The following is a 23,604-nucleotide window of genomic DNA, read 5'->3' on the forward strand; positions in this document are numbered from 1 at the left end:
AACAGACAACAGTCCAGAATTTTACCCAAGAGAGATCTGTGGGAGGGACTGGGGAATGTTGTCAGTTGCTGTGGGTTTTCCACTTAACAAAACTCTAGTCAATAATTATTAGTTTTATAGTGCCACAAGTGCAGTATACATAAATGGGTATAATGAAATAGATATAAGTTACCTATGTAGGTTGTTAATTGATGGTTTACTTCATAGGTTTGACAGCGACTTCAGTTTGTCTACCAGTGGAGGAAGGTACTTAGGTGGGGCCATGTCTCCTAGTCTGCAAAACCTCCGTGGCTCCGTTGAAGACCTGGATGCAAAGATCGCTGCACGTTTTGGATCAGCGTTACCCTCTTGGCTTGGCATGGAACCGGGTCAGCCCATGGATAGTCTGACCCAGGAAATCACAGATGCAATTCAGTGCTTAGATGAAGCTCTTGCGGATGAGAAGTCAGAACCAAGTTCATCCACTCATACGTCACCGGAGAAAAGCCTACCAAATTTCAGAGTTGGTTCATACGTCTCCCACCCTCCACAGTCAGCCGTTAGTTCTGCTACAGTTGAACATTCAAGTTTAAAGGGAGCATTATCAGAAGGTGAAGATGAGGGCTTCTCACTTAGGCTGGAGCAGGGCGAGTTTTCAGAAATGGTGCGCATCAAAAGTCAAAGTGTTCAAGATTTTATGAAGCTTACAGTTGTAGAAGATGAAAGCAGTGATTCAGATAATGCCAGTCAACGAAATTCACTTGGTTTTGATCCATCAAAGCCTCTTGTATCTGAAAAGACATTTTCTAGCGAAGGTAATTTGCATGAGGCTGTTCGAGATGCAGCCTTTCTTGTAGAAATAGAAAAACTACAAGCAGAGCATAAGTTTTCAATAATATCAGAAGCTAGTAGAGAAAATCCATCATCAATAGAGTATAGAAATTTAGATTTTGCTTTAGGTAAAAGAGAAGAATCCTCTCAGGTTTTTCCTTCTTTGGGTCGAGACTCTGAGAGTGATGATGGAGAGACAGAAAGTAGTAAAAGGCCTTTTTTAGTTGAGGACACCTCCTCTTCAAGACAAGAGGAGAGTAGCCACAAAGCCTTGGAAAACAAACCAGAAATTAAGAAAATTGAGAAACTTCATCAAAGAACTTTGCTCAGACCAACACCAGCATCACCTGATTGTGTTGTATCGTCAAGGGAGGTCAAGTCTGCTGCCCTTCCTGACATAGTAGTCCATGATGCATCAAGTAAACAAAGTTCAATTTCATCGAGTCCAAGTCCTGTACAGGTTGCTGAAGAACAACCCAAACAGTTTAACTTTGTAGTAAAGAAAGATAAAGATTCAGGGAAATCGAGTGATTCTGTTTTTAGTGGTAACTTAGTAAGTGCAGTGCAAAGTAACCTGGAGAATGAAGTGTCATTAAGTAGTAAGTGTAAGCAGGAAGTGAGTGAAAGTGATTTAAGTGAAGGTGGAGAGCTGTGTAAAACTATAAACAGTACCCAGTTCATTGAACAGGCTCAGGAACGGAGTAGGAAAAGACTAACAAGTACTCCGTGTCATAACAACACACGTAGAAATTTAAGACAAGATTCAAGTGATATTTCTTTGTGTACAAGCCATCAAGAACATGGTAAGGGAGCTAATGAAGTGAGTTATGAAGGAGACGGAGCATGTGCAAGTATTAGTGGGCTGGAAAAAGTGGGTATAATGCGAAAATTAAGTTTTGAACCTGATGTAGATTGTAAAAAGAGTGAGGAAGTCGCTAAGGACAGAGTGCATAAAAGAAGTGATAAGGACGTCAGCTTTAAGCCGGAGGAAGTGGTTGAAGGTGAAGAAATTGTGATAGGAGCTTTAGAAGACTATTCACTAGATTTGTACAAGGGCCTTAAGTCTTCCACAAGTGATGCTAGAACTACGGATTCTTTAGAAGTCTCAAAGGCAACAAAAGGTAGTGAGGTGAAAGTGAGTGCTATACCAGAGTATGATTTGGAGCAGTGGGATCAGTTTCTAGGAAATGCTTTGAACAGGAACAAATATGAAAGCACAGATATTGTATTTCCTGAGGGTGGTGGTGCTGTGATGGTTGCTTCAAAGGCTACTTCCACAGACAGTCTTGGGAGCTCCTTTGAATTTGATAAATTTATATTTGCAAACACTTCAGTGAAATCCAAGTTTAGTGAACCAATAGAGAATATAAGTGAGGATAGAACTGAGGAACACGAGCGGAATTTGAAGTTGTTAGAAATAAGTAATGCGTTCCACCATAGCACATGTGAAGAAATTGCAGTTATTTTGGATAAAGTGGATGCAAGTACCCTTTGTAATTTGAGTTATGAAAGGCCAGATCTCAATACAGATAATTTCTTTAAATCCGACTCGAGTCTACCTCCCGATGTGGAATCTCCTGATACAGATGGTGATAGTGAAAGCTCAAAACTTCCCCATGAAAGAATCTTCAGGGTTTTGAAGCCTTCTTGGGACGATGATGGTTCTGATTGTAGCGAAGCTAAGGGTTCTGGCACAAAGACGTTGAACACGAAGTCAGCATCAGAAACTTCGGGAAAAGCGTCTCCCAGTGATTTATCTTGCTCAAGTGTCTCTCCATGTAAAACAGACGATTCTGAAGGGAAATGTGACAGAATGTACAAGAGAGAAATACTCAAAAGTCAGGATTCGTTGTCTGACACTTCATCTCCTACTGGTACCTATTATCGGGCTTCATCAGTTGACAGCTCCTATGATGCTGGAGTACCAAAGGAGACTAAAAGTAAAGAAGGTGACGAAACAAGTAAAATAGATTTAGAAAGAACCTTCGAAGTTATCAAAAGTGGTCGCAATTATCCAAGTGAACCAGAAGTACAGAGTTCTGCATTGATTCTTGAAGTGCCAGGCAAACCAGGCATACCTCTTGGTGCAAAGAGTTTAAGCAGTGAGTCAGACTGTGGTATTGGCAGTGATCTTGCCAGCTGTAAAAGTGGCAGTGGATGTAGTGAAGGAAGTAGTGGTTGTCCCCTAGCTAATCTTGGAGTGACTAAACCAAAAGACCCTGAGGATGAGGAATCAGATCTGTCACCTGTATATCCATCCAGAGGAAAAGACGAGTGTTGGTCATCCCAAGAAAGCCAAGATTCAGCTGTTGAGAACGATGATAGTGAGAACGGTGATTTTTTTTTACTTCAGCAAATGGAGGCTTGGAAACACGCTGCAGATCAAACCAGGGAGCTTTTACAGCAAGCAGCAAGTGGGTCAGCTTTCACAGTACCCAACAAGAAGACCTCCACAAGAGTTGAACACGCTGAAGAAGTCATTGAAGTAGGAAGTGCGGGGTCTTCTCCCAAAAGTGTATATTCTTCAACAGACTTACTGAATTTAGATGATGAAGGCACTTATGTCTCATATAATACAACAGATGATGAAGAGATTGTGGGTTACAAACCTGAAGACATCAATGCCCTCCGAGCAGAATTAAGTCTTAAGCTTGGCAATGCACAAGGACCTGCAGTTCGAGAGGAAGAGGAAGATGAGGAAGAAATCACAGATGCCTTAGAGGATAGGGATAATGTTGTCATCAATTATCGTGGTATAGTAGCAACAACCCTGTCACCCATCAAAGAGGAGAGCTTCATTGGGGAATTTGAATCTCCCACAAAAGCCAGTAAACACGGTGCAAATAATAGTGCAGATTTTTCCCACAATAGTAGCACAGAATTCCAGGAGCCTGAGGATGGGGAGGTAAAGAATGTTGCAGATCATGATATTAATGAAGCAATCAATGAAGCTCTTTTTGATATGGATGATGAAGCGATGAGTATAGAAGAAAAGACTATATCGGAGAATGTTGAGACTGTGGCTCTTGCTCCAGAGGTCAAGGCAGGTAATATTGAAGTTGGAGAGAATACTTCTGAAAAGGCACTAGAAAAAAATGTACAAAATGAAGTGGATTTGCCAAAGTTGGAGGATAAAATGGATGATAGTCTCATAGTTGAAGACCTTGAGGAGGACTCCGGTCCATCATCCATTACTGTTTATAGTGGACGAATGGAAGGAGATGATGATGTGCTTGTTGTTGACACTCAGACTTTTGAGGCCAAGCTCATTGATGGGGGGAAACCAAGGTCGCACCTTGCTTTTATCAGCCAAGAAAAGGAAACTGAGAACATGGCAGAACCCCCAGGTGCTGAGGTGGAAGACTTGCTCTTTGGAAGTGATGATGTGGCTCCTGAATCTATCCCCTCTGTTGGCATTGGGGGTTCACGGTTTGATGAAATGCGACATAGAGAGCAGTTCCTAAGTAATAATCCTTCATGGGGCAAGAAGGAAATAGAAACCAAAGATTATGACGGTGACATGGAATCCAAACCTGTGACTGCAGTAGGAGGGAAGACTGAAGATCCTGGAAATAAAAAAGAGTTAGGGACGGAGGAGCAGAAGGTGGAAGCATCACCCCAAGGTATCCAAGTACCTCAATACCATCCATACTTCACGTCAGCATTGAGTGCCATCTCTCACCCAAATGCAAGTATTGAAGACAAACCTCGGTTTGAGGAGGTGGAGCACATATCGCTTCCATACGACGTCAACTACCCAATGGCAGGCGATGACACACAAAAGTCGGAGAGTAAAACTGAAGAAGCAAAGGAAGAACAGCAGAAGTTGGGAGAAAAGGTGGAACAACATGTAAAGTCTGTCACTGTAGAGGAAGAAAGTAAAATAAAACAAGAGGAGATGCAGAAGAAAGATAAAGAGGAAGAAGACCATGATGAGGCCCCTCCTGTTCGTCTGAGTTTTCTTGGAAGTTTGTATTCACAAGACTCGTCTGAAGGGAAGAAAGATGGACCAAAATGTGACAAGTCTTCTGATGATGTAGGACGTCCTAAAACCCCAGAACCTGGGGAAACTCAGCATCTCACCTCTGCACAATTCTTGGCCCTTTCTACATATCAGGTAAGTTTAGCTAAATGCATTTTCCATTTTTCTCATATTATATTTACCTACCTATCAATCTATAAACCAAAAGGAATCTTCCCCCTCACAAGGGAGGTAGCCACCCAAACCACACACCCTTCTTCCAACCATCCCACATCCATCCAACACCCATTCATTTCCCTTTTAAAAATCCTTTAGTTCCTTGTGAATGAAGGGGCATCTCTGCTCACTGTCTGCATCAGAAATGATACAGCAAGACAGCACCTCCACAGCAGGATCAGACAGTCAAACATGGTTTACCCTCACTGCTTCATTTATGTATCAGCCCTCCCTTCTTGACCCCTCGTATATTCATACATATCACAAAGCCTTTTTGAAATGGAAGTAGCCCTGTATTGTCATTTAACCCTCTGCCTTGTAATTCACCTCCACCTTTACTCCTCCATTCAGTGCCACATGTGACACCAAATACTTAAAATTCTCCACATTTTCCAGTCTCTTGCCCTTCAACCTCAAATTCAATCTTTGTCATCATCACTTATTTCATCTCCTCACTCATGCCTGCATTTACTCTTAACTTTATTCTCTCACTCACCCTTTCAAACTCTGCCACCAAATGTTTAATCTTTCCTCAGAATCAGCCACAAGTGCTGCAGTGTCATCCACAAACAAGTGAGACACTTCCTACTTCCCTCCACACTCATTCACCAACTTCAGGCCTCTAACATTCTTCTTATATTTATTCTTCTTTCTTCTTGAGCCTCCTCCATTACTTTGTGCAGTTGATGATGATGATGATATGGTTTAACGTCACACACTCCCCCCTATCGGGAGGCTAGGACGGTGCCCCTCACAGAGGGCTTACTTTGTGCAGTTAACTCCAAGTATATGAATTTTTCCTCACCTGTTTAGAGTAATTCATGAAGCAGGTGAGACCATCCCTTTGGACTCCATCATCCCTTCATCTATTTGCGAAATGTATCCATTCACTCTTGTCTTTTAGTCTCTAACCTTCTTACAATCACCTGGTATGGAATGGGTTAATTGTGATGAGTCTTTCCCCTTTGCTGCTATAAGGATCACATACATCTGAATAAAACATCCTGGCATTAATGACAATAATAAATGTGGCCCTGAGTTTTACTGACTGGAAACCTGCATCCCCATACTGGTTAGCAATGGTCCATGTGACCTTCCATTGATCTCTCAGCAGGAAAACTTTACACAGTTTGTTTTGTACCAGTGTGGAGCTGTTTCTGTGTCACCAGCTTATTGTAGTTAGGAAGATGGGAAGCAGTTGCTTGGTGTCAGTGCAGGAATTATAGTCGAAATTTGTCTTAGTTCAGAGACTGTCAGCCCATCAAGGCTGCACTTTCAGTTAGGGATGAGGATGTGGATGGGGTTTGAAGATGGGTATCAGGGAGATGATTCTCAGGACCTCAGCCTGGCAATAGCCAGAATAAAGGGCCGAGTGTCACCGAGGAAGGAAAGAGTTGAGGAGTTAGCCCCACAGCTGAATGCAACATCATTATTAGTCTAGAAAGAAATCATAATGTATATCAGTATGTTAATGTGTTTAGCTATGATGAAACAATTGGGAGTGGGATGGGTATGGGTTGATGCATGGCTTGACTGGATACCTTTTATAAGGGAGAAGAAGCCATTAGTGTATAGATAATGTTGAATGGGTTATTAGAATAATTAACAAATCTAAACTATTTTGTTGATTCTATTATAGTCAAGTGACCACGAGGAAATTGAAGAGCACCTGGAAGGTCCTATGAATTCAGGAGATGATGATTCTGAAGGTAGTGAGGATGAGGGAAATGGAAGAGAGTGCAAGAAACCACACATGGAGGACCCACGGTACACGCCGGATTGGGAAAGTGATTCAGATAGTGATGGCGAGAGCTCCTCAACCAGTGGGGAGTTCATGTGGAAGGTAAGGAAAGGAGAAGGATTAAGGTCACGCATTTGACTCGGCATATGCTTTTGTTTCAGGAAGCTGTTGTCCCTTGTTTTTTATGGTATCTCTGCTTTTCTCTTCTTTATTCCTTCCTTTTTATTTTCCATCCACCTCCCTTATCCTTTCTTCCTCTCCCTTTTCCTCCCCTCTTCATGCTACAATGTAACTGTAGTACATTTTTAAACAGTTGTAGTGATAATTGTTACTGAAATCCAAAAATATTGACAGCTGATGTTATGCAGTCAATGCCCCAGTGAATTTACGTAATTCTAATTTTAACATTAAAGATTGTTGATGGGTGGAATAACTCTCCTATCCTTCCTTTTAAGAGTTATCTCCAAGTAACTGCCACTCTTACCCCTTATCTATCTACTTTTACCTGCATTTACTTCAACATTCTTCTCTAAAATGCCCCCCAGAACTCAGTCACTAACTGCCTTAGACCCTCTGATCAAGTCAAGAATTCATTGTCATTACCAAACAACAACTGGCTCACCTCTCACCTCCTTCCACTCTCACTAACTGTTAGGTTGGCTTGAAGGCAAACTCTAATGGAGAGAATATTTATTTGGAAATTAATGTTGGGTGCCAATAATGTGATAGAGCTCACTCTAAATGCGAGGTTTATGCATCTCAGGAGGCTGCTCAGGGGATCTTGTACCTGGAATGCGTCCTGGGATCACATACGGTGGCATTGGTAGCGTGGGTGCAACATTTCCCTGTAGAGACAGACACTTGAGAATGGTTGTGGTTAGTGGGTGGGGCATTAGGCTAACCAGGGTATTGTGGACTTGACAGTTGAGGTTGTTAGTCATTAGTTTTACCAGAGTCGAGGTGCGGAACCTTGTGATCTCCATTGAGCATGTGTATAGTTCAAGGTGGGGACGCTCACCATTCTAGTTTGCTAAATGATGTAGTGGCAGTGAGTATGGGCCACGAATATACCTGTGGTAGGTGAGAGGGTAGGCAGTCGAGTTGGCAGTCGGCAGACTGGCAGGCAGCGATGGCAGTCCAGCTGGCAGTCGGCAGACCTGGTAGGCAAGCTGGTAGTCAGCAGACCTGGTAGGTGAGCTGGCAGTCAGTAGACCTGGTAGGTAAGCTGGTAGTTGGCAGACCTGATAGGTGAGCTGCCAGTTGTGCTGGCAGGCAGCAGCATCAGGCAATCTGGCAGACAAGTGGCGGCAGTCAATCTGGCAGACAAGTGATGGCAGTCAAGCAATGGCAGATACCTGTGGTAGGCAAGAGTGTAGGCAGTCAAACTTGCAGGCAGTAGTGGCAGTCAAGCTGGTGGGCACCGGCAGCAGATGATCTGGCAGGTCATGTGGTAGCAGTTGAGCTAGCATCAGTCAAGCAGGAGGCAGCAGTGGCAGACAATCTGGCAGATCAAGTGGCGGCAGTCAACCTGGCATCAGTGGGGCGGCGGTAGTTGATCTGGGGGGTAGTTGAGTCGCTGGCAGTCAGCAGAGCTGGGGATTGGGGTCCCAAACGTTGAGTAGCCAAATGTTAGGCTGGCTTGAATGCAAACTCTGATGTAGAGAATATTTGTTTATTAAGAAAAGAATGTTGGGCACCAATGATATGATGGGGCTCACTCTTTAAGTGTGAGAGAAGGGGGGAGGTGGTAAGGGAGATGATGACTGTGTATCTCAAGTTGTTTACCATCTTGGTTTGCTTGCAGGGGAGGGGGGAGGAAATAAGAAATCAATGGAGGCAGCAAGCCAGGCTCATAGTGTGATACTTTGAGGTGACCTGAATCTTTTCTCACCCACACTGTTCCTCCTTAATTACTCTCTCTATCCCCCTTCCCAACCCAAACATCTCAGTTAACACCCTCCTATATGCCTCAACAACTACAGTCAACAGACTGGTCCTGCAAAAGCTATTGCAATCATGTTTGTCCCCCTTTCCTTTGTAAAATGGAACTTCAAGCATTCCTCCAATCCTTCCCCTCCTTTAGACACACATCAAACAACCTCACTAACCAATCTACTGTAACAGTTCCTCCCTTTGTATGATCAACATGATGTGTGTTTGGACTAAATCTGATATTGTTATTGTGCACTTCATTGTCCCTGAAACAAACAGGTGGCCACATTTCCTAACCTTTGAAGACCGAAAACTGCACCCTAAACCCTCACCCTGTTGGACCCCATTCTAGGGCAGTGCCTTGTTTAACTACAGTTTTGTAGAGGCATTAAGTCTTCAGATTGCTCTTTGTTGCTGGTCTTGTTCAATTTGTTCTGCCCTGATTTATGAATGCATAGCTAACCTTGTGTGATTAACACCTGTACTTGCTTAGTTGCATAACCTGTAGTGTTTATATAGCAATTCATTTGGTAGTGTTACTTTTACTAACCACTTTTGTGTGCTTTGTGATTATTTATTAGCCCTCTTGCATTCTGTGACAAGAAACATATTAAGCTTTCTGCAAAAATGAAGTCGTTTTATGAATTACATTATAAAACTTAGGAATTGTCTATAGCAATAATAATTATTGCCTCGGGTTTCACAAACTGGAAACCCTCAGCCCCACATTGGCTGGCAATGATCTGTGGACCCTCCCATTGATCTTTGAGAAGAAGCATTGAACTTTTGTTTGCTTTGTATTTAGTGTGGGACTGTTTCAGTGAGACTGAAGGAAGGGGAAGTAGCCATTAGTTTTCAGGTCTTTTGTTTAAAAAAATAAAACAAATAAATAAATAAAAATGGGGGGGGGGGTGAAGAAAGCTCAAAGATTTGGTCCAGCCCAGAGAAAGTGTCATGCCTGTGGGGCTGCACCTCTAATTGCAGGTGAGCTTTTTGATCGATTTTGAAGATGGACAACTGGTAGAAGATTCTTCCTCTGTCTTGCAGGACCACTTGCAGGCCCTTGTCATTGGTCCCTGTTTTCAGTACAAATGCATTAATATGTAGTGATTCATAACAAAAATAAATTTCACTAGGTAGAATAGATGACAAAGCTGCCATTCAAGGCATGTATTTTCTGATATCCTCATAGAAAAGTTTTGATTGTACAGACACTGTGTGCAAAAGGGTTAATGTGTTGGTTCTTTTGAGCATTTTCTTCAGCAGACCCCTAATTTTGTGAGACCGATTAATCCTCAGCTTTTTCAATTACCCCTGTCATGGTTCCCCCATTTGCTTGCCAAACATACCCAGTTTTTTGTTTTTTTGTTTTTATCCATGTGACTTAGTAACTAACCATCATTGTTTATCTGCTAATTGCTGCATAGGAGGAGGAGAAGGAGAAGGAGGAAGAGGTGAATGGAGGGAGGAATGTTCAGGAGGAGTCCAAGGAGGACAATGAGACAAAGGTTTGTTTTTTGTTTGGTTTGATTACACCTGACGTTTCCCTGATTTGTGATGGTGTGCACCCCTTCACCCCCCCCCCCCCCCATATGAGTTACACAGTGACAGATTGCATGTTTGGGCTTCATTCATTTCTTTAATGACATTGTTATGAAAGAGACAAATACTCTTCTATTCCTTGCTTTTGATAATGCACATGCTTGGAAAGTCAAACTGAAAGCAGAATTATATGAGCATAGTTTTGAAAGTAGTTGAAAGTTATCATAGAATTGCTGGCCCAAATTTCCCAGATAAACTTCCCCAAAAATATATTAAAATACTGCTACCCATATGTTGAGATCATAAAAAGTATGTGTTCTATTCTGTTTCCAGGACTGATTGAATATCTCCCATCTGTTACTTTGCAAATCCCTTTTGTTTTGCTATCACCTTGTTTTTTGTTACTCATCTTTCCCTCTACCTTTTACTCTGCTACCTGCATAACCCCCACTATTTTAACCTTTCCCATCCTCAGCCGGGAGAGGACTACACAGATTCAAAGGTGGTGCTGGATGTCATAGAGGAAGAAGATGAGGTAGGAGACAACTCTGATGCTTCTGAGAGTGGCGAAGAAGAATTTACACCCTCCACATGGAATCGAAACCTTACACCCTCCAAATCCCTTCTAAAGAGTCCAGAGAGCAAGTCTGTAAGTGTCAACTGAGTTTGTTCTTTTGCATTTATACCATTTGGAGAAGTTGAAAGTGTTTGTGCTAAGGAATAGGTAAAGGTTAATTGTAGAAGCTAGTAAGATGTCTGTAGGAATAATGCACCTCTGTAGATGTGTCGGATGTAGATGGGGTATATTGTCTCCTTGAACTTGGTGGCATATTTTGCTTTTAAGACAGGCTTAGGACCAAAGAAGGTTGCTAATAATTGAAACGGCGTTTAGGAGTAATAGTCAGAACAAAATGTATAAAGTGTGTTTCCATATTGAAGACATTAAGGCCTGAAGCTCTCATTTTTAGTTGGACAGTGTAAAGTAGTTAATGAATAGAAAAATAGAAAATTGTCTAGAGCAGATGGGTTGGGTATTATGATAGAATAAAGTGAAAGGGTATGCTGTATTAACAGCTTAACAGTGGATATGGTCATATGTAGAGGCCATCATTTGGTTATGGTATTAGTAGGGTTCAGATTTGAATATATGAATTTTTGCCATGAAATTCACTGACTGGAAACCCACAGTCCCACAGCTGCCCACAGCAGGCCTTTGGCTCTCCCATAGAGCAATTAGGGACTGTTGTAAATATTGTATTAATGTGGGACTGTCTCTATGTCATCAGCTGAAAGTAGTAGTAGGAGGAGGAGGAGGAGAGCAGTTGCCATATATGAAAAAGTGGAAGAATTACAGTTCGAGTTGACAAAGAACTTGGGGCCAGTCTGGAGATGGAGTGCCAGCCCCTTGGGACTGCACCTCCAGGAAGTGGTGAGGAGATTGATGGGTTTTGAAAGAGGGCAGCTAGAGGATGTTTGTCTCCGATGTCCATCTTGCAGGACCACCATAAGCAGGTACCCATCATTGGTCCCTTGAATATACAAGATGAGGGTTTATTCCTTTTGTTTGGACAATACCTGGTTTGTGGTGTGGAATTTTTAAGTAAGGTATGATCACCATGGATAATATTATCAGGAACTGGTTAGAGTAATGTTGTGCTATTTTTTGTTTTCCTTTTTCTTTTTCTTCTTTTCTCCTTTTCTTTTTCTTCTTTTTTCATTTTCTTTTTGTTGCATGTAATTTGGGATGGATGTAAGGTGGGTGTCTGCTTTGATTTAGCTACCCCCACTTAAAAGAGGGAAAGGCTTTTTGTAAAACCAGTGTATGGTAGGTTGTGATAGAGGGTTATTAGGTTTAATGTATTTGTTTTGGGTAAATGCTTGGTATATTAGTTGAGGAGTTAAGCCTTATTTGAAGATAGAATCAGTTTATGAAACTAACCTGTAGATCAGGAACTTCCGATCACCAATATGCAGTAGTATGCTATAACCAGAACAGAATCCACTCATCTGTTCGGGTACAGAATTGTTTGTGACCTGGAATTATTAGATAGTGTAGGAGATCTTTCAAAGGGGACAAGAAATGTATTTTTGAAGGCTGAAGAAAAGGAGATTTTTTTTTTTTTTTTTTTTTTTTTTTTTTTTTTTTTTTTTTTTTTTTTTTTTTTTTTTTTTTTTTTTTTTTTTTTTTTTTTTTTTTTCTATCCTATTGACAAGAGTATATGTCAGAGTGATATGTGGTAGGTACATTTAGCTGCACTTCCCTTAGTGACCTGTTACATTGTTTTAGTGATGGTCGCACAGAGTTGTATGTTAATGTGTCGAAACAAAACTTTTTTTGATCCCCTCACTTTGTTTTCAATTGTACCAAGATGTTTTACATCTTGGTGTCCATCCAGCTGGATTGAGAATGTGACATTTGTTTGTATACTTTACTGTATGAAGTTGGTGATATTTGGTCCTTTACTTTGTATGTGGTCAGTATAAATATCAAAGGAATAGACAAAGTTGATTTAGTGTTGGTGGATGTTTCTGTACATCTTGGTTAGATTGTAAGCCAAAACTTTTCTTTACAAACCTAAGATTGAGGAGCACTTCACTGTTGGCACCTAACAAGCAACATTTAGTGAGAGGATGAGGTGATGAGATATGCCATTTCATAAGTAAGTCTTCTTTGTCATGCTGGTGTTGTTTAAAAAAAAAAAAAAAAAAAAAATGTCCATCTGTAAGAGTTTTACCCATACATTCGTACAAGTTGCACTTATTTATTGTAAAGTTGTGCCCTACCCTTGGACTTGACCTACTTCCTGGCTTCATTCCCTTATTCCATTGCTATTAATTGTTCATAATGTTCCTACCCTCCTTTTCTGTTGGTGTTTTAAATTCCCTTCCAGATTTCTGTGCCTATCCCATTATGAAACCAGTGTTGCTCTCCTTGTTATGGTTATGTTATACCCCAGTTATGGTTCATGGGTGATAGGCAATGTTGGAAAAAAAAATAATAATAATGATAATGATAAATAAAAGTAGGTCTTGCATGTAGTACCGGTACATTGCTCTCCCAGCCACCAAAATTCAGTGGAAAGAATGCATAGGTTAAATTTTGAATATGGTAGACAAGGTAAAGCATGTTTGTAGATTATTCTTTGAAATGGCAGCAGTCCCACAGCTATATTGGTTGTTTTATGCTCTGTAATTCTGATGACATATTTGTGAATGCTAATAAGCCAGTCCCTGGGCTTGTCAAGCTTATGATATATTTGATATTACATGCTGCACACTTCTAGATGCAATTGGAGGTAAGAAATTGGCATGTAACTTATCTGCTATTAATTATAGCTGCAATTTCAAAGTGCCATATAGAGGTTGTTTGCTTATAATAGTTACGTACCTGTTAACTTGCAGAAGATTGTAGCGGGTAAGGAAATGTCTTTTCTATTGTGAATATGCTGTGGTTCATATATTAAAGCATAATATGGATGACACTAAAGAAATTTGAGAATTGGTTTATGATGTAACACATGCATCTTGTTTCTAGTTAATTTATTTTGATTTTACATTTCAATTTTAGTCAAATTATTAGCTGGGGTCTTATCATACATTTTGATCCTTGGGTACATTGCATGTTTTCAGTCTTCATCATCTTCCTTTTCTTCTTCTTCTTCTTCATGTTCTTCTTCCTCCTCTTCTTCTTCCTCTTCCTCCTCCTCTTCTTCCTCTTCTTTTTTTCTTCTTCCTCTTCCTTTTCTTCTTCTTCTTCTTCCTTTTCTTCGTCTTCTTCTTTCAGTTACTCATACTCCCTCCACCTCTCAATAAACTTTTTTTATACAAGGTTTGTTCCAGTTATCTGTATGATCTCCTGAGGTCCTCACTATGCACTAAAACAGTATCAACATACAAATGGCCTGGCAACACACCAATTCTCCCAGATGAAACCAACCCACAGAAGACATGGCACATTTTATGCTGCATTGTATTACATTCTTTCCAGACAACAATGCAAAATCTCTTAATTTTGAGCTGAACAAAAAAAAAAAAATTGGCCATGGGTCTCCTGGAAGAAAATGGGAGCAATGGATTTATTAATTGTACTGTTTCCTGTTGACCATAATCAAACATATCCCTTTCACTAGTCTTCTTGTATTTAAAGTTATTAGTTCCTTTGAGTTCTTGGCCTAAGGAAACTATGTCAAGTACCTACAAGGTTTGGTCCAGCACAACAGATGACAGAAAGAATTGTATCCCCGCTGTAAGTCTTCAGAATTTATCAACATGTTCACTTTCATATGGAGGTCCACATTGTATGTAGACCAGGCCTGAGATCATTCCCTCTCAACTGCAACCACATTTCCTCCACCTTGTCTTATAAAGAGCTGACAACCAGTGACTAAACCCCTTCTACTGTAAACTGGTGATGTAAAAATAGTCCCACACTAATACAGTACAGACAGCAGTCCAATGTTTCTTCCCAGAGAGATCTATGAGAGGACCCAGGGACTGTTGCATGCCACAATAGGGCTGGGTACAGCAACAGTTAATAGGTTTATTCTTTGGCTTAAAGTTCCTTGTTGTTGAGTTGCTTTAATATTCTGGATGTATTCAGTAATTATGCATGACTTAGAGATGAGCACCAAATAGATTGGTTTCAGGATTGATATGTAGTTCCTAGTTTCATTTTGTATGAATGTATTTGTGTCTCCTTTACTGTGAGAAGTTGCCAACAGGGAATTTTACTTTTCTGTTTCCCACTATGACTTCCAAACTCGGGGTAAGACCATTTAACCCCTTTGATACGATGACGCCTACGTAGGCGTCATGAGGAGCAAGTGGGTACGCGAGGATGCCGATGTCGGTGTCTTGATTATATTTATTGTAGTTGTACCTGCGTGACCCCCATACTCTGTAAACTGGCTTCATCATATTTTCTATGGTTATCAAAATTCACAGGTGAAAGAGAACGATCAATAGAGCGGTGACTTTATTTTCTATAATGCGAGTATTATGACGCAACATCGCACGTCTGGCAGCTAATGCTGCCCACGAGATTTTGGCCCGGAGTAAAGGGGTTAAGAGGGGGGAAGGATGATGGTAGCCACTTTTAAGGTATAGATCAATGGCGGAACCACTTCACATAAGAAAAACTTGCTCCAAACTGTATATGTACTAAAAGCCATTTCTTTTTTATAAGGGGAGTGGCCTAGTCAAAGCATACACTCACATCAGAAACAAAACCCAATTAAACTCCCCTGTCATCTCTACACCTCAGGAATGAAAGATTATCCTGTTCCTAATCATAATCTCTGGGTCAAAAGCATTGCAACAAAATAGCTCTTCATCAGTAAGATGACAACTAAAGCTAGTTTATCTCCACCACTTCACTTCCTTCTTCACTCGTCAGTAAAGTAGATAAGAAAATAATTCCTTTGGGTTATATCATCCTTTGATAACCTCCTTATATTCACTCCCTCTCTTTTGTACTATTCTGTGCTCAACAGACATACCAGTTGTATCCAAAAGTCTCTTCATGCCATCCATCTCGAGCTTTCTCTCTTTAGTTCTGCTCTTCACACTCTCTTCATTAGTCTTTTCCTCGTTTATTCTTTCCAGAAATATTGATGGGTGAGATGCAGGGATGACCCATCATCCATGAGGGGCCAAGATGAGAGGGAGGGAGATGAGGGAGTGGTGGATGAGAGTGAAATGAGTGGGAATGGAATTATGTCTTTTGACTTTGGCTACCTCCCCCTTGTAAGGGAGAAAAAGCCCTTGGTATATTCATGTGTTTATTCTTTTCACAACCCAGAGGGGGGTTGCCGAATTAATGAAGCGGCCTTGCTGTGGATGTGCTGTGTCTTGCGACACTGCTTCTGACCCAGGGCAGTGGACAGGATGCAGGAATGACCCATCATCCAGGAGGTGCCAAGATAGGAGGGAGGGAGGAGGGTGGAGGGGAGTGGAATATATGGGAAATGAAATGGGTGGGAGTGATTTCTATGCCTTTTTCTTTTTGGCTACCCCCCATGTAAGGGGGAAAAGCCTTTGGTATATGTATGTATGTACAACCCAGACCACCTCAACACTGGATTACCATAGCTGACAGTTTTCTTTCAACAGTGATTCTTCATCTCACCTCATTTATCACACTATTCATTCTTGAAACATATGTAGTGGTAAGGAAAAAATACTCATTTGCAGATGTTACGTGTTTAATTTGTGGTCAAATTCAGTAAATACTGAACTTGAATTGTGCAGCTTCAAATTACAGATTGGCTTGTATACAAACACTGTATTGAAATTAAGCCAAACTACCTACAGCACACTTGAAAAAACTTGTAATACTTACATACATACACCAGAAAATATTAAAGGGGTGGCCAAGTCAGAGCCTACACTCAACTGTGTTAGATATTCAAAGTGTCTGTTCCCTGTATTCTAAACAGTAAACAGAATTTACTAGGGTAGACAAACCTATCTAACTTCTTTACCATGGCAATTGGGTGTTTTATCTGTAACCACCTTCAGTCACAAAGACAAGCATGACAAGAAATTCTACTGAGTTTATAGGGAAAGAAAAATCTTTGCATTAAATCGAGAGATTGGAAACTACTTTTCTGTACCATATTGACAGATTGTAAATGTAGCTTGTTGCTTATGCTGTCAGTTTTTGTATGCGCATGTTTGGTATATATATATATACAGGTAAACGTCGACTTACGATGGCCGCGACTTACGATTGTTCGACTTTACGATGACGACGACGACGACGACGATATGATAATTTAACCCCTTCCATACGGTGCCGCACACGTAGGCGTCTTGATTATATTTATTGTAGTCGCCCCTGTGTTTTTACATTCTCTCAAATGATTCATTCTCTGTGTTTTTCAAAATTCGCGGGTGAAAGAGAGAACGATCGATATAAGCGGTGACTATATTTTATGATGCGAGTATTATTACGTCACGTCGTACGGCTGGCATTGGCTGCTGCCCGCGAGATTTAAGTCCGTACTGAAAATACATATTATAGTGTTTGAATATGGTAAAAAGGATAAAAATAATTAAATAAACTACTGTACATGTTTAATAGGCTATATTCAGTATCTCTGGTGGTTAATATACAGGTAGGCTAGGTACAGTGACCACGGAACAGAGTGGGGATCGACTTACGATGAGATCGTCTTACGATGGCTCTATCGAAACCTAATGCCATCGTAAGTCGACGTTTACCTGTATATATATATATATATGTAAACAGTTGTTTTCTGTTATCAAATTAAGGAAAACAGGCATAGGGTCTTCCTGTTTTATATATGTTATGTATGTTATGATTTGAGATGTTAGAGGGAAGTGGGAGGTGAGTCTGGGTCAAAGGAGAGTCTAAGGTATTGTTGGAAGATATTGGGAAGGTATGCAGGAGGAGAAAATTGGATATTTTTAAGAATTTAGGGTCACATGTGGCAGGGAGTGGAGGAGTGGGGGTGTAGGTAAACAGTAGAATGAGGGAAGCAAGTAAATGTCTTTGGAGAACAAAAAGTGTCACGAGAAATAGGTGCCTTGGGATGGAGGCAGCGAGAAGACTATGAATAAGGTGATTCTGCCTCCATGTCACCCCAGTGATCCTGTTTTGACAGACATGTGTTATAGTGCAGTTAGCATGGTACACAACATGAGGTTTGTTTTTGGTTTTATTACTAGAGACAGTAACAAGGTTATTTATATAGAGGAACTGGCCAACTGCTCAGGAAGGTCTAAGTAACAGGTTGATGTGACCACAGCGGACCATGTGTGGAGTTTGTACCAGAAAAGGGTGAACAGTCATAGCCTATGATATGCTAGGCCAGCCCAAAGTTGTGTGTCTATGAGGATAGTGAACATAAAAAAGGGGAGATGTTTTATTAAGGGAGAATTACATGAAGCTGGGAATAAGGCATGTGCTGCTAAGAGCAAGAAATGTTACAGTCAAAACTGTTGCAAGCTCCAGCATATGACTAGGTAGGCTTTGGAGTGGAATGCATGCAAATGGATTTGAACATGCTATAATATCAGTTTATTTTGTATATAATATTTTATGTATATTCATTAAACAAAAGAAAGACGAGTTTCTGCAAGAGGAAGTCCTGCAGGATCATAGTCCTTCATGGGAAAGGATCATATTTGCTCCCTTTCTCCACAGTCCATCAATACCTTGACCACAACCACCTAGAGTAGTGGTTCCCAACCAGTGTGCTGCAGCACCAAAGAGTGCCATGAAATCAAATGAGGGTGCCACCAAAATTCAGGGCAAAAATAATTTTCATATTACCGACTCTCTGTTATCCATTTTTGTTCATCAAAGCAGCATCAGTGTAAAGATGAGTATTTTCATATTATCCAGGGACAAAATTTTGTTACACTGATGTTGAATCACCAAAATACTGACAAACTAGAATTTAGATTTTCTAATAAGGGTGCCGAGGACTTCTGAAAGGCTTGGCAAGGGTGCCTCAAGCCAGAAAAGGTTGGGAACCCCTGACTTAGGGGTTCAGTGCACCCTGCCTCAGGACTGTGCCCAAGACCTCTGTCAACTTCCACTTCTTTTGCAAGGGGGGGGGGGGCACTCCTCCATTCTTTCTCTTTTCATTCACATAGAAAAGGAGATGGAACACCATGGTCATTGCTCCAACCCCATGCACTACAACTAGATAAATACAATAGAGAAAGAAGGGATGGGTGTCAGGTGGGTGTATGCTTTAACTCGGCCATACTCCATATAAGGGAGAAAAGGTCTTTTAGTGTTTGAGCAACAACACCACAACTACACCATACCACCACCATCACAGGAATGATGATAATAGTTTTTCATATTGAATAGACAAGACATAAACAACAGTAATAATAATTGTTGCCTTTAATTTCACATCCACAGCTTCAAAATTGCTGCTAACAGTCCTTGGGTCCTCCATAGATCTCTCAGAGAGAAAAATCTGGAATGTTGTCTGCATTGTGTTTGTGTGGGCAGTTTTTGTATCACTGCCCTATAATAATAGTAGCAGGAGGAAGAGGGAAGTAATTAGCATTTGTCACCTCTCCTTATGTGAAAAGATGGAGGAAATATAGTTGAAGTTGATAGAGGTCTTGGTCCTAACCTGGAGAGTGAGTGTCAGTCTCTCAGGAGTGCATCTTGCACCTCCAGATGAAGGTGTTGACCTGTTTTGAAATTGGCTGCAGGGAGATGGTTCTCTGATGTTCATTTTGCAGGCTTACCACTTCAAGTACCTATCATTGATCCCATGTGATCAATACTGTTTGGAACAGTGATTATAATGGGGTTTGTGTGATGCAATTTGATATATAAGTAATTATTCGTTGTGGTGATTACCATTGCGTTATAAGTCTTATTGTTTCTTGTTTTTATTTTTGTTTCATTAACTATTTTGACATGAGTTTTGGCTACCTCCCTTTATAAGGGGAAGAAGCCCATGGTATTGATATCTAGATGAATAGATAATGTGAGATGAGAATACCAGTTTTATGTGAATGTTTGTGTCAAAGAAATTATGACATTAACTACTATCCCATATGGATTAAGGTGTCCCCATTGTTTCAGAATGAGAGAAAAAGCGTCCACTGGAAACGGCAACGTCATCACCGTGTTTATGAGTACCCACCAGAACCGAGGTCATGGCAACAATCTTACAGTGGAGAGAACAATCGCCGTACTTGGGGACGCTCCCTCGACTACACCACCTTTGCAGGTAGAGAGGTCGAGGGTACCTGGAAGACATACAGCTATTCAAATGTTTTTTTCTGATTTGATAGATCAAGTGACGACCAAATGCCAGAGATTAGTTCTTATGGTACTACCACAAGAAATGTGCGAGTTTGTGACTTCAGTTGGAGAAGTTTAGGGTCTGAAGGTGTGAAGAGAATCTGAAAGCTGAAGGGGAGCCTGAGAGTGAAGATAATTTGATGGCCTCATCTGTGAAGTGAATGATTTTCCTATAGTAAGCATTATATTCATCAAGAATTAGAATGATTATATCTAAAACTGACTGTGCTGAATAGTTATGGTTTATTGATATTAACCCATTCAGTCGGGGGGGATAAAACACTGCAAAGTAAAGCCACGTGGCACTTGATGATAAAACAGAAGCAGAAAATTGTCAGTGTGATGAATGGGCTATGTGAAATAGTTTTAACTTCTTTACTCCAGGAATTACCTACCTTCCTGACTAAATTTGCATTGTGTCATTGACCGACACAGAATCTGTAAAGATTGTCGCTGTGCTGAAAGGGTTAATGAAAAGGGGATTTAATAGGACTTGTGCCCTTCTATTAGTTCTAGTGTGTCCTATGGCTAAAGCTAAATGGTTTCATTGAGCTGAGGAATGGGTCTTAGATTGAATAGAATATGTAAATGAAAACCCCTTTTAAGTTGAGCATCTGCATATAGCTGAACAAGTCCATAATTTGTTTGGACAACATCTATAATGCATGGCACAATGCTCAAGGAATTCTCAATTATGAATACATGATTAGACAGGGAGGACATATAGTTGAGAAAAAGGAGTGACATAGTAATATATCTAGTCATTCTGTACATGTATTTTATGTAATTGTGTGAATTAGGTTACTTTCCTTTCTTTTTTCATAACTTGTTTTTCTACAGATTGGGAGTTGGGTTGTGATGAATTTGTAGCTGATGAAGGCGGAGACATAGATGATTTAGTCTTCCGCAACAAACCTACCCGCCCTGCACCCCCACCGCCAATTTACAGCCTTGCCTCTGTGTCCTTTGATGATGCTGATGGTAAGACTTTCCACAGATAGTGAGATATTTTCTTTTCTAATGCCTCTTGTTATACATAAATAACTCTTGATGCAGTGCAATTTCAAGTATTAATTATTTTTTCTTTTTTGTCTTTCCCAGTTATTATTCATCATTGTATCATTGTTCACATGGATTAGAATAAATGTATATATGATAGAAACTAATATGAACTCACACTCTCCAGGTTACTATGGTGATGATGGGGAATTTTTTATCCGCTCCTCTGGTGCTCCCTTCACATTCACCAGCTCTTCGTTCGCTGCAGCTGACTTTTTTGCGGGGATAGGTGGGGGAAGGGACTATGGTAGGAATGCAGTGGTAGAGAGTGACTACAACAACCTTTACTTTACTCATGCCTCTCATGGTGACAGTAATGGTGATGGTGCAGGTCATGGTAATGGTGAAGGCAAAAAGGAGTATGATGATTGTGATGGTGAGGGGGAGTGCGAGGATAAGCCACTGGATTATCAAATACAGTACGGAGATGATTACGGAAATCTGTACGGGGATGGAGCCCCAGTGAGGAAAATGGAAGACTGTGAAGAGACTCAAAGCATTGACACGCCGATTTCAGAGACACGAGAGTCTTACACCCCAGATTCATCCCCACCCGAAGGCTTAGGACAGTTACGCCACACTCGAAACAAATTGAGACTTGAGTTGCCTTCTTTCGGGAGCAATTCAAAAGGAATAACTGAATCTGGGGTCCAAGGCCCGTTATGGCAAGACCCATACTTGTGCAATGGAAATGCAGACACATATCAGGAAAGCCAAAAGAGCAAAAGGTTAGAAGTAAGTGAAATATGATATTCCATGGTGGGTGTAGAAAATTTGTTTACCTCAAGAATATATTTATGTACAGGCTTGGCTCTACATATCTTGGTGTAGAAGTAGAAAAAGTGATACAAGACAATCATTACATTGCTGCCCAAGACTTTCCAGTCAAGGGTACCATTGGACTGCAGCTGCCAGCATAAAGTTGCCAAAAGCAGACATTTGTTGGCAGTAGTATGGATGGCAGCTGCTCACATTCTCGTGCAGTGCTGCCACCTTTAGTGTCTTACGCTAATCAACATGCCGTCCAGTTCTGGCCTAACACAAACGCCTACAAGATTCAAATGCCTCTGTTTTGTGTTTTAATGTTTGTATGTGGAAAGTTGTTAACTTGTTTGTGCTGCTGGTTGTGTGATACAGCCCTGAAGTTGGAAATAATGCTGGGTTGGAAGAGTTGGGCTGTGTGGGTTGTGTATAGCTCCATTTCAGGTAGGAGTTTGGGGCATATTTATGTTGACTAGTTAGACACATTAATTTGTTATAAGTACTGATAAACTATACTGTACATAAAGAATGAATGCACAATTTAGGTTATAATGACAGCTTCAGATGTACACAAATGTTTCTGTCCTGTTCTACGTGTAAATATTACTTTTTTGTAACTATGGTTAAATGATCTAAGTTATTTATTGATATTATGAAACTGTTTGATAAATTTTTCACCCAGTGAACTTGTGACATTCCACTGAGTATCTAGTCTACTGCAAAACCTTTGTTTATATTGTAACAAGTTGCAGCTCTTCTGTGGCCATGATAAGTATTGTAGGCAACCCTGCTTCTTAGCTTCCCCATGCAACCAGATCACAAAGAGTAGCTCAATTATTATTAGCTTATCAGAAACTTAAAAGTTAAGTAACTTCAGTGTTACTAAGATATTTTAACGACCAGCTAATTCTTTACGCAGTTTAAAGATGCCCTTCCCAGTCCCAAATGATGACTTGATCTTTCATCATAACACCAGCACTATACTTGCTAAACATAACACTAGCATTTATACACTACTTCAGCAGCACCACAGAAGGAGCAGAGTTGCCCGTGACGAGCAGCATGACCCAGATATGCTGACATAGTGTTGCTGTCCTGTCCTGTCCTTTTTCTCTCATTCCCTTCACATCTAGCCCTCACACACCTACATAGAAGAGCCTAGTTGGATGAACTTAGTGGTCTGAGCATTGTGTCCATATTTCATGTTACTTGTCACAAATTTAGCACAGTATGCATAAATGACTGAATAGATATGCTACTCTTAAGCTCCTTGTTGCTTCATCAATGGTTTATTTATAGAAATATATTTTGTCCTTTTCTACATTTTGTTTTACTATTGAATTTGAAATCCTTCATGAAAGTTCTGCAGTATGTGATAGCTGCAAAGGATTGATTTGCACTTTATTGTAGTCCTGAGAAATTACATATATAAAGGACTTGATACCCTTATAAAGGAGTGGCTGAAACTAATGTATTAATGATAATTATTAGAAAATAACAACAGAGAAGAAGCAGCCTTTTGACACTCGGTCCCTCCATAGCACTAACACCTGACCCCAAAACATTTCCCTGTGAATGTAGTAAAGAAACCCTAACAATAAAATGAGAATAAAGAATTCAATGTCACATACCATGGCAGACACTCCAGTTCAGACATCACCACATGCAACATTTAACACCAGTGTGAGAGTAGTCATTCAGGAGGTGCTAAGATGGGAGGAAGGGTGGAGGGGAGTGGAGTGTATTTAGGGATGG

At 40.6% G+C, this 23,604-nt stretch overlaps 1 protein-coding gene across 10 annotated transcripts in view; it reads left to right on the forward strand.

Annotated features, from left to right (window-relative positions):
* LOC143032750 (uncharacterized) overlaps positions 1–23,170 on the forward strand; it is a 243,020-nt gene extending 219,850 nt beyond the window's left edge. Inside the window, exons 14-20 of one of the 10 annotated variants that reach the window (XR_012967124.1) lie at positions 208–4,927; positions 6,648–6,851; positions 10,109–10,189; positions 10,699–10,872; positions 12,804–12,883; positions 20,019–20,203; positions 20,869–21,009. Coding sequence is in view for 5 of the 10 variants with exons in the window: in XM_076197720.1 (XP_076053835.1) it covers positions 208–4,927; positions 6,648–6,851; positions 10,109–10,189; positions 10,699–10,872; positions 19,807–19,954; positions 20,869–21,009; positions 21,215–21,837 (6,091 nt within the window). In the remaining 5 variants the exon portion in view is untranslated. The other 9 variants (XM_076197720.1, XR_012967123.1, XR_012967125.1 and 6 more) reach the window with 9 other exon arrangements.
* The last annotated feature ends 434 nt before the right edge of the window (positions 23,171–23,604 follow it).

Source organism: Oratosquilla oratoria, chromosome 14, assembly GCF_046742065.1.
Source record: "Oratosquilla oratoria isolate Oo_2021 chromosome 14, ASM4674206v1, whole genome shotgun sequence".
NCBI lineage: Eukaryota > Metazoa > Arthropoda > Malacostraca > Stomatopoda > Squillidae > Oratosquilla > Oratosquilla oratoria.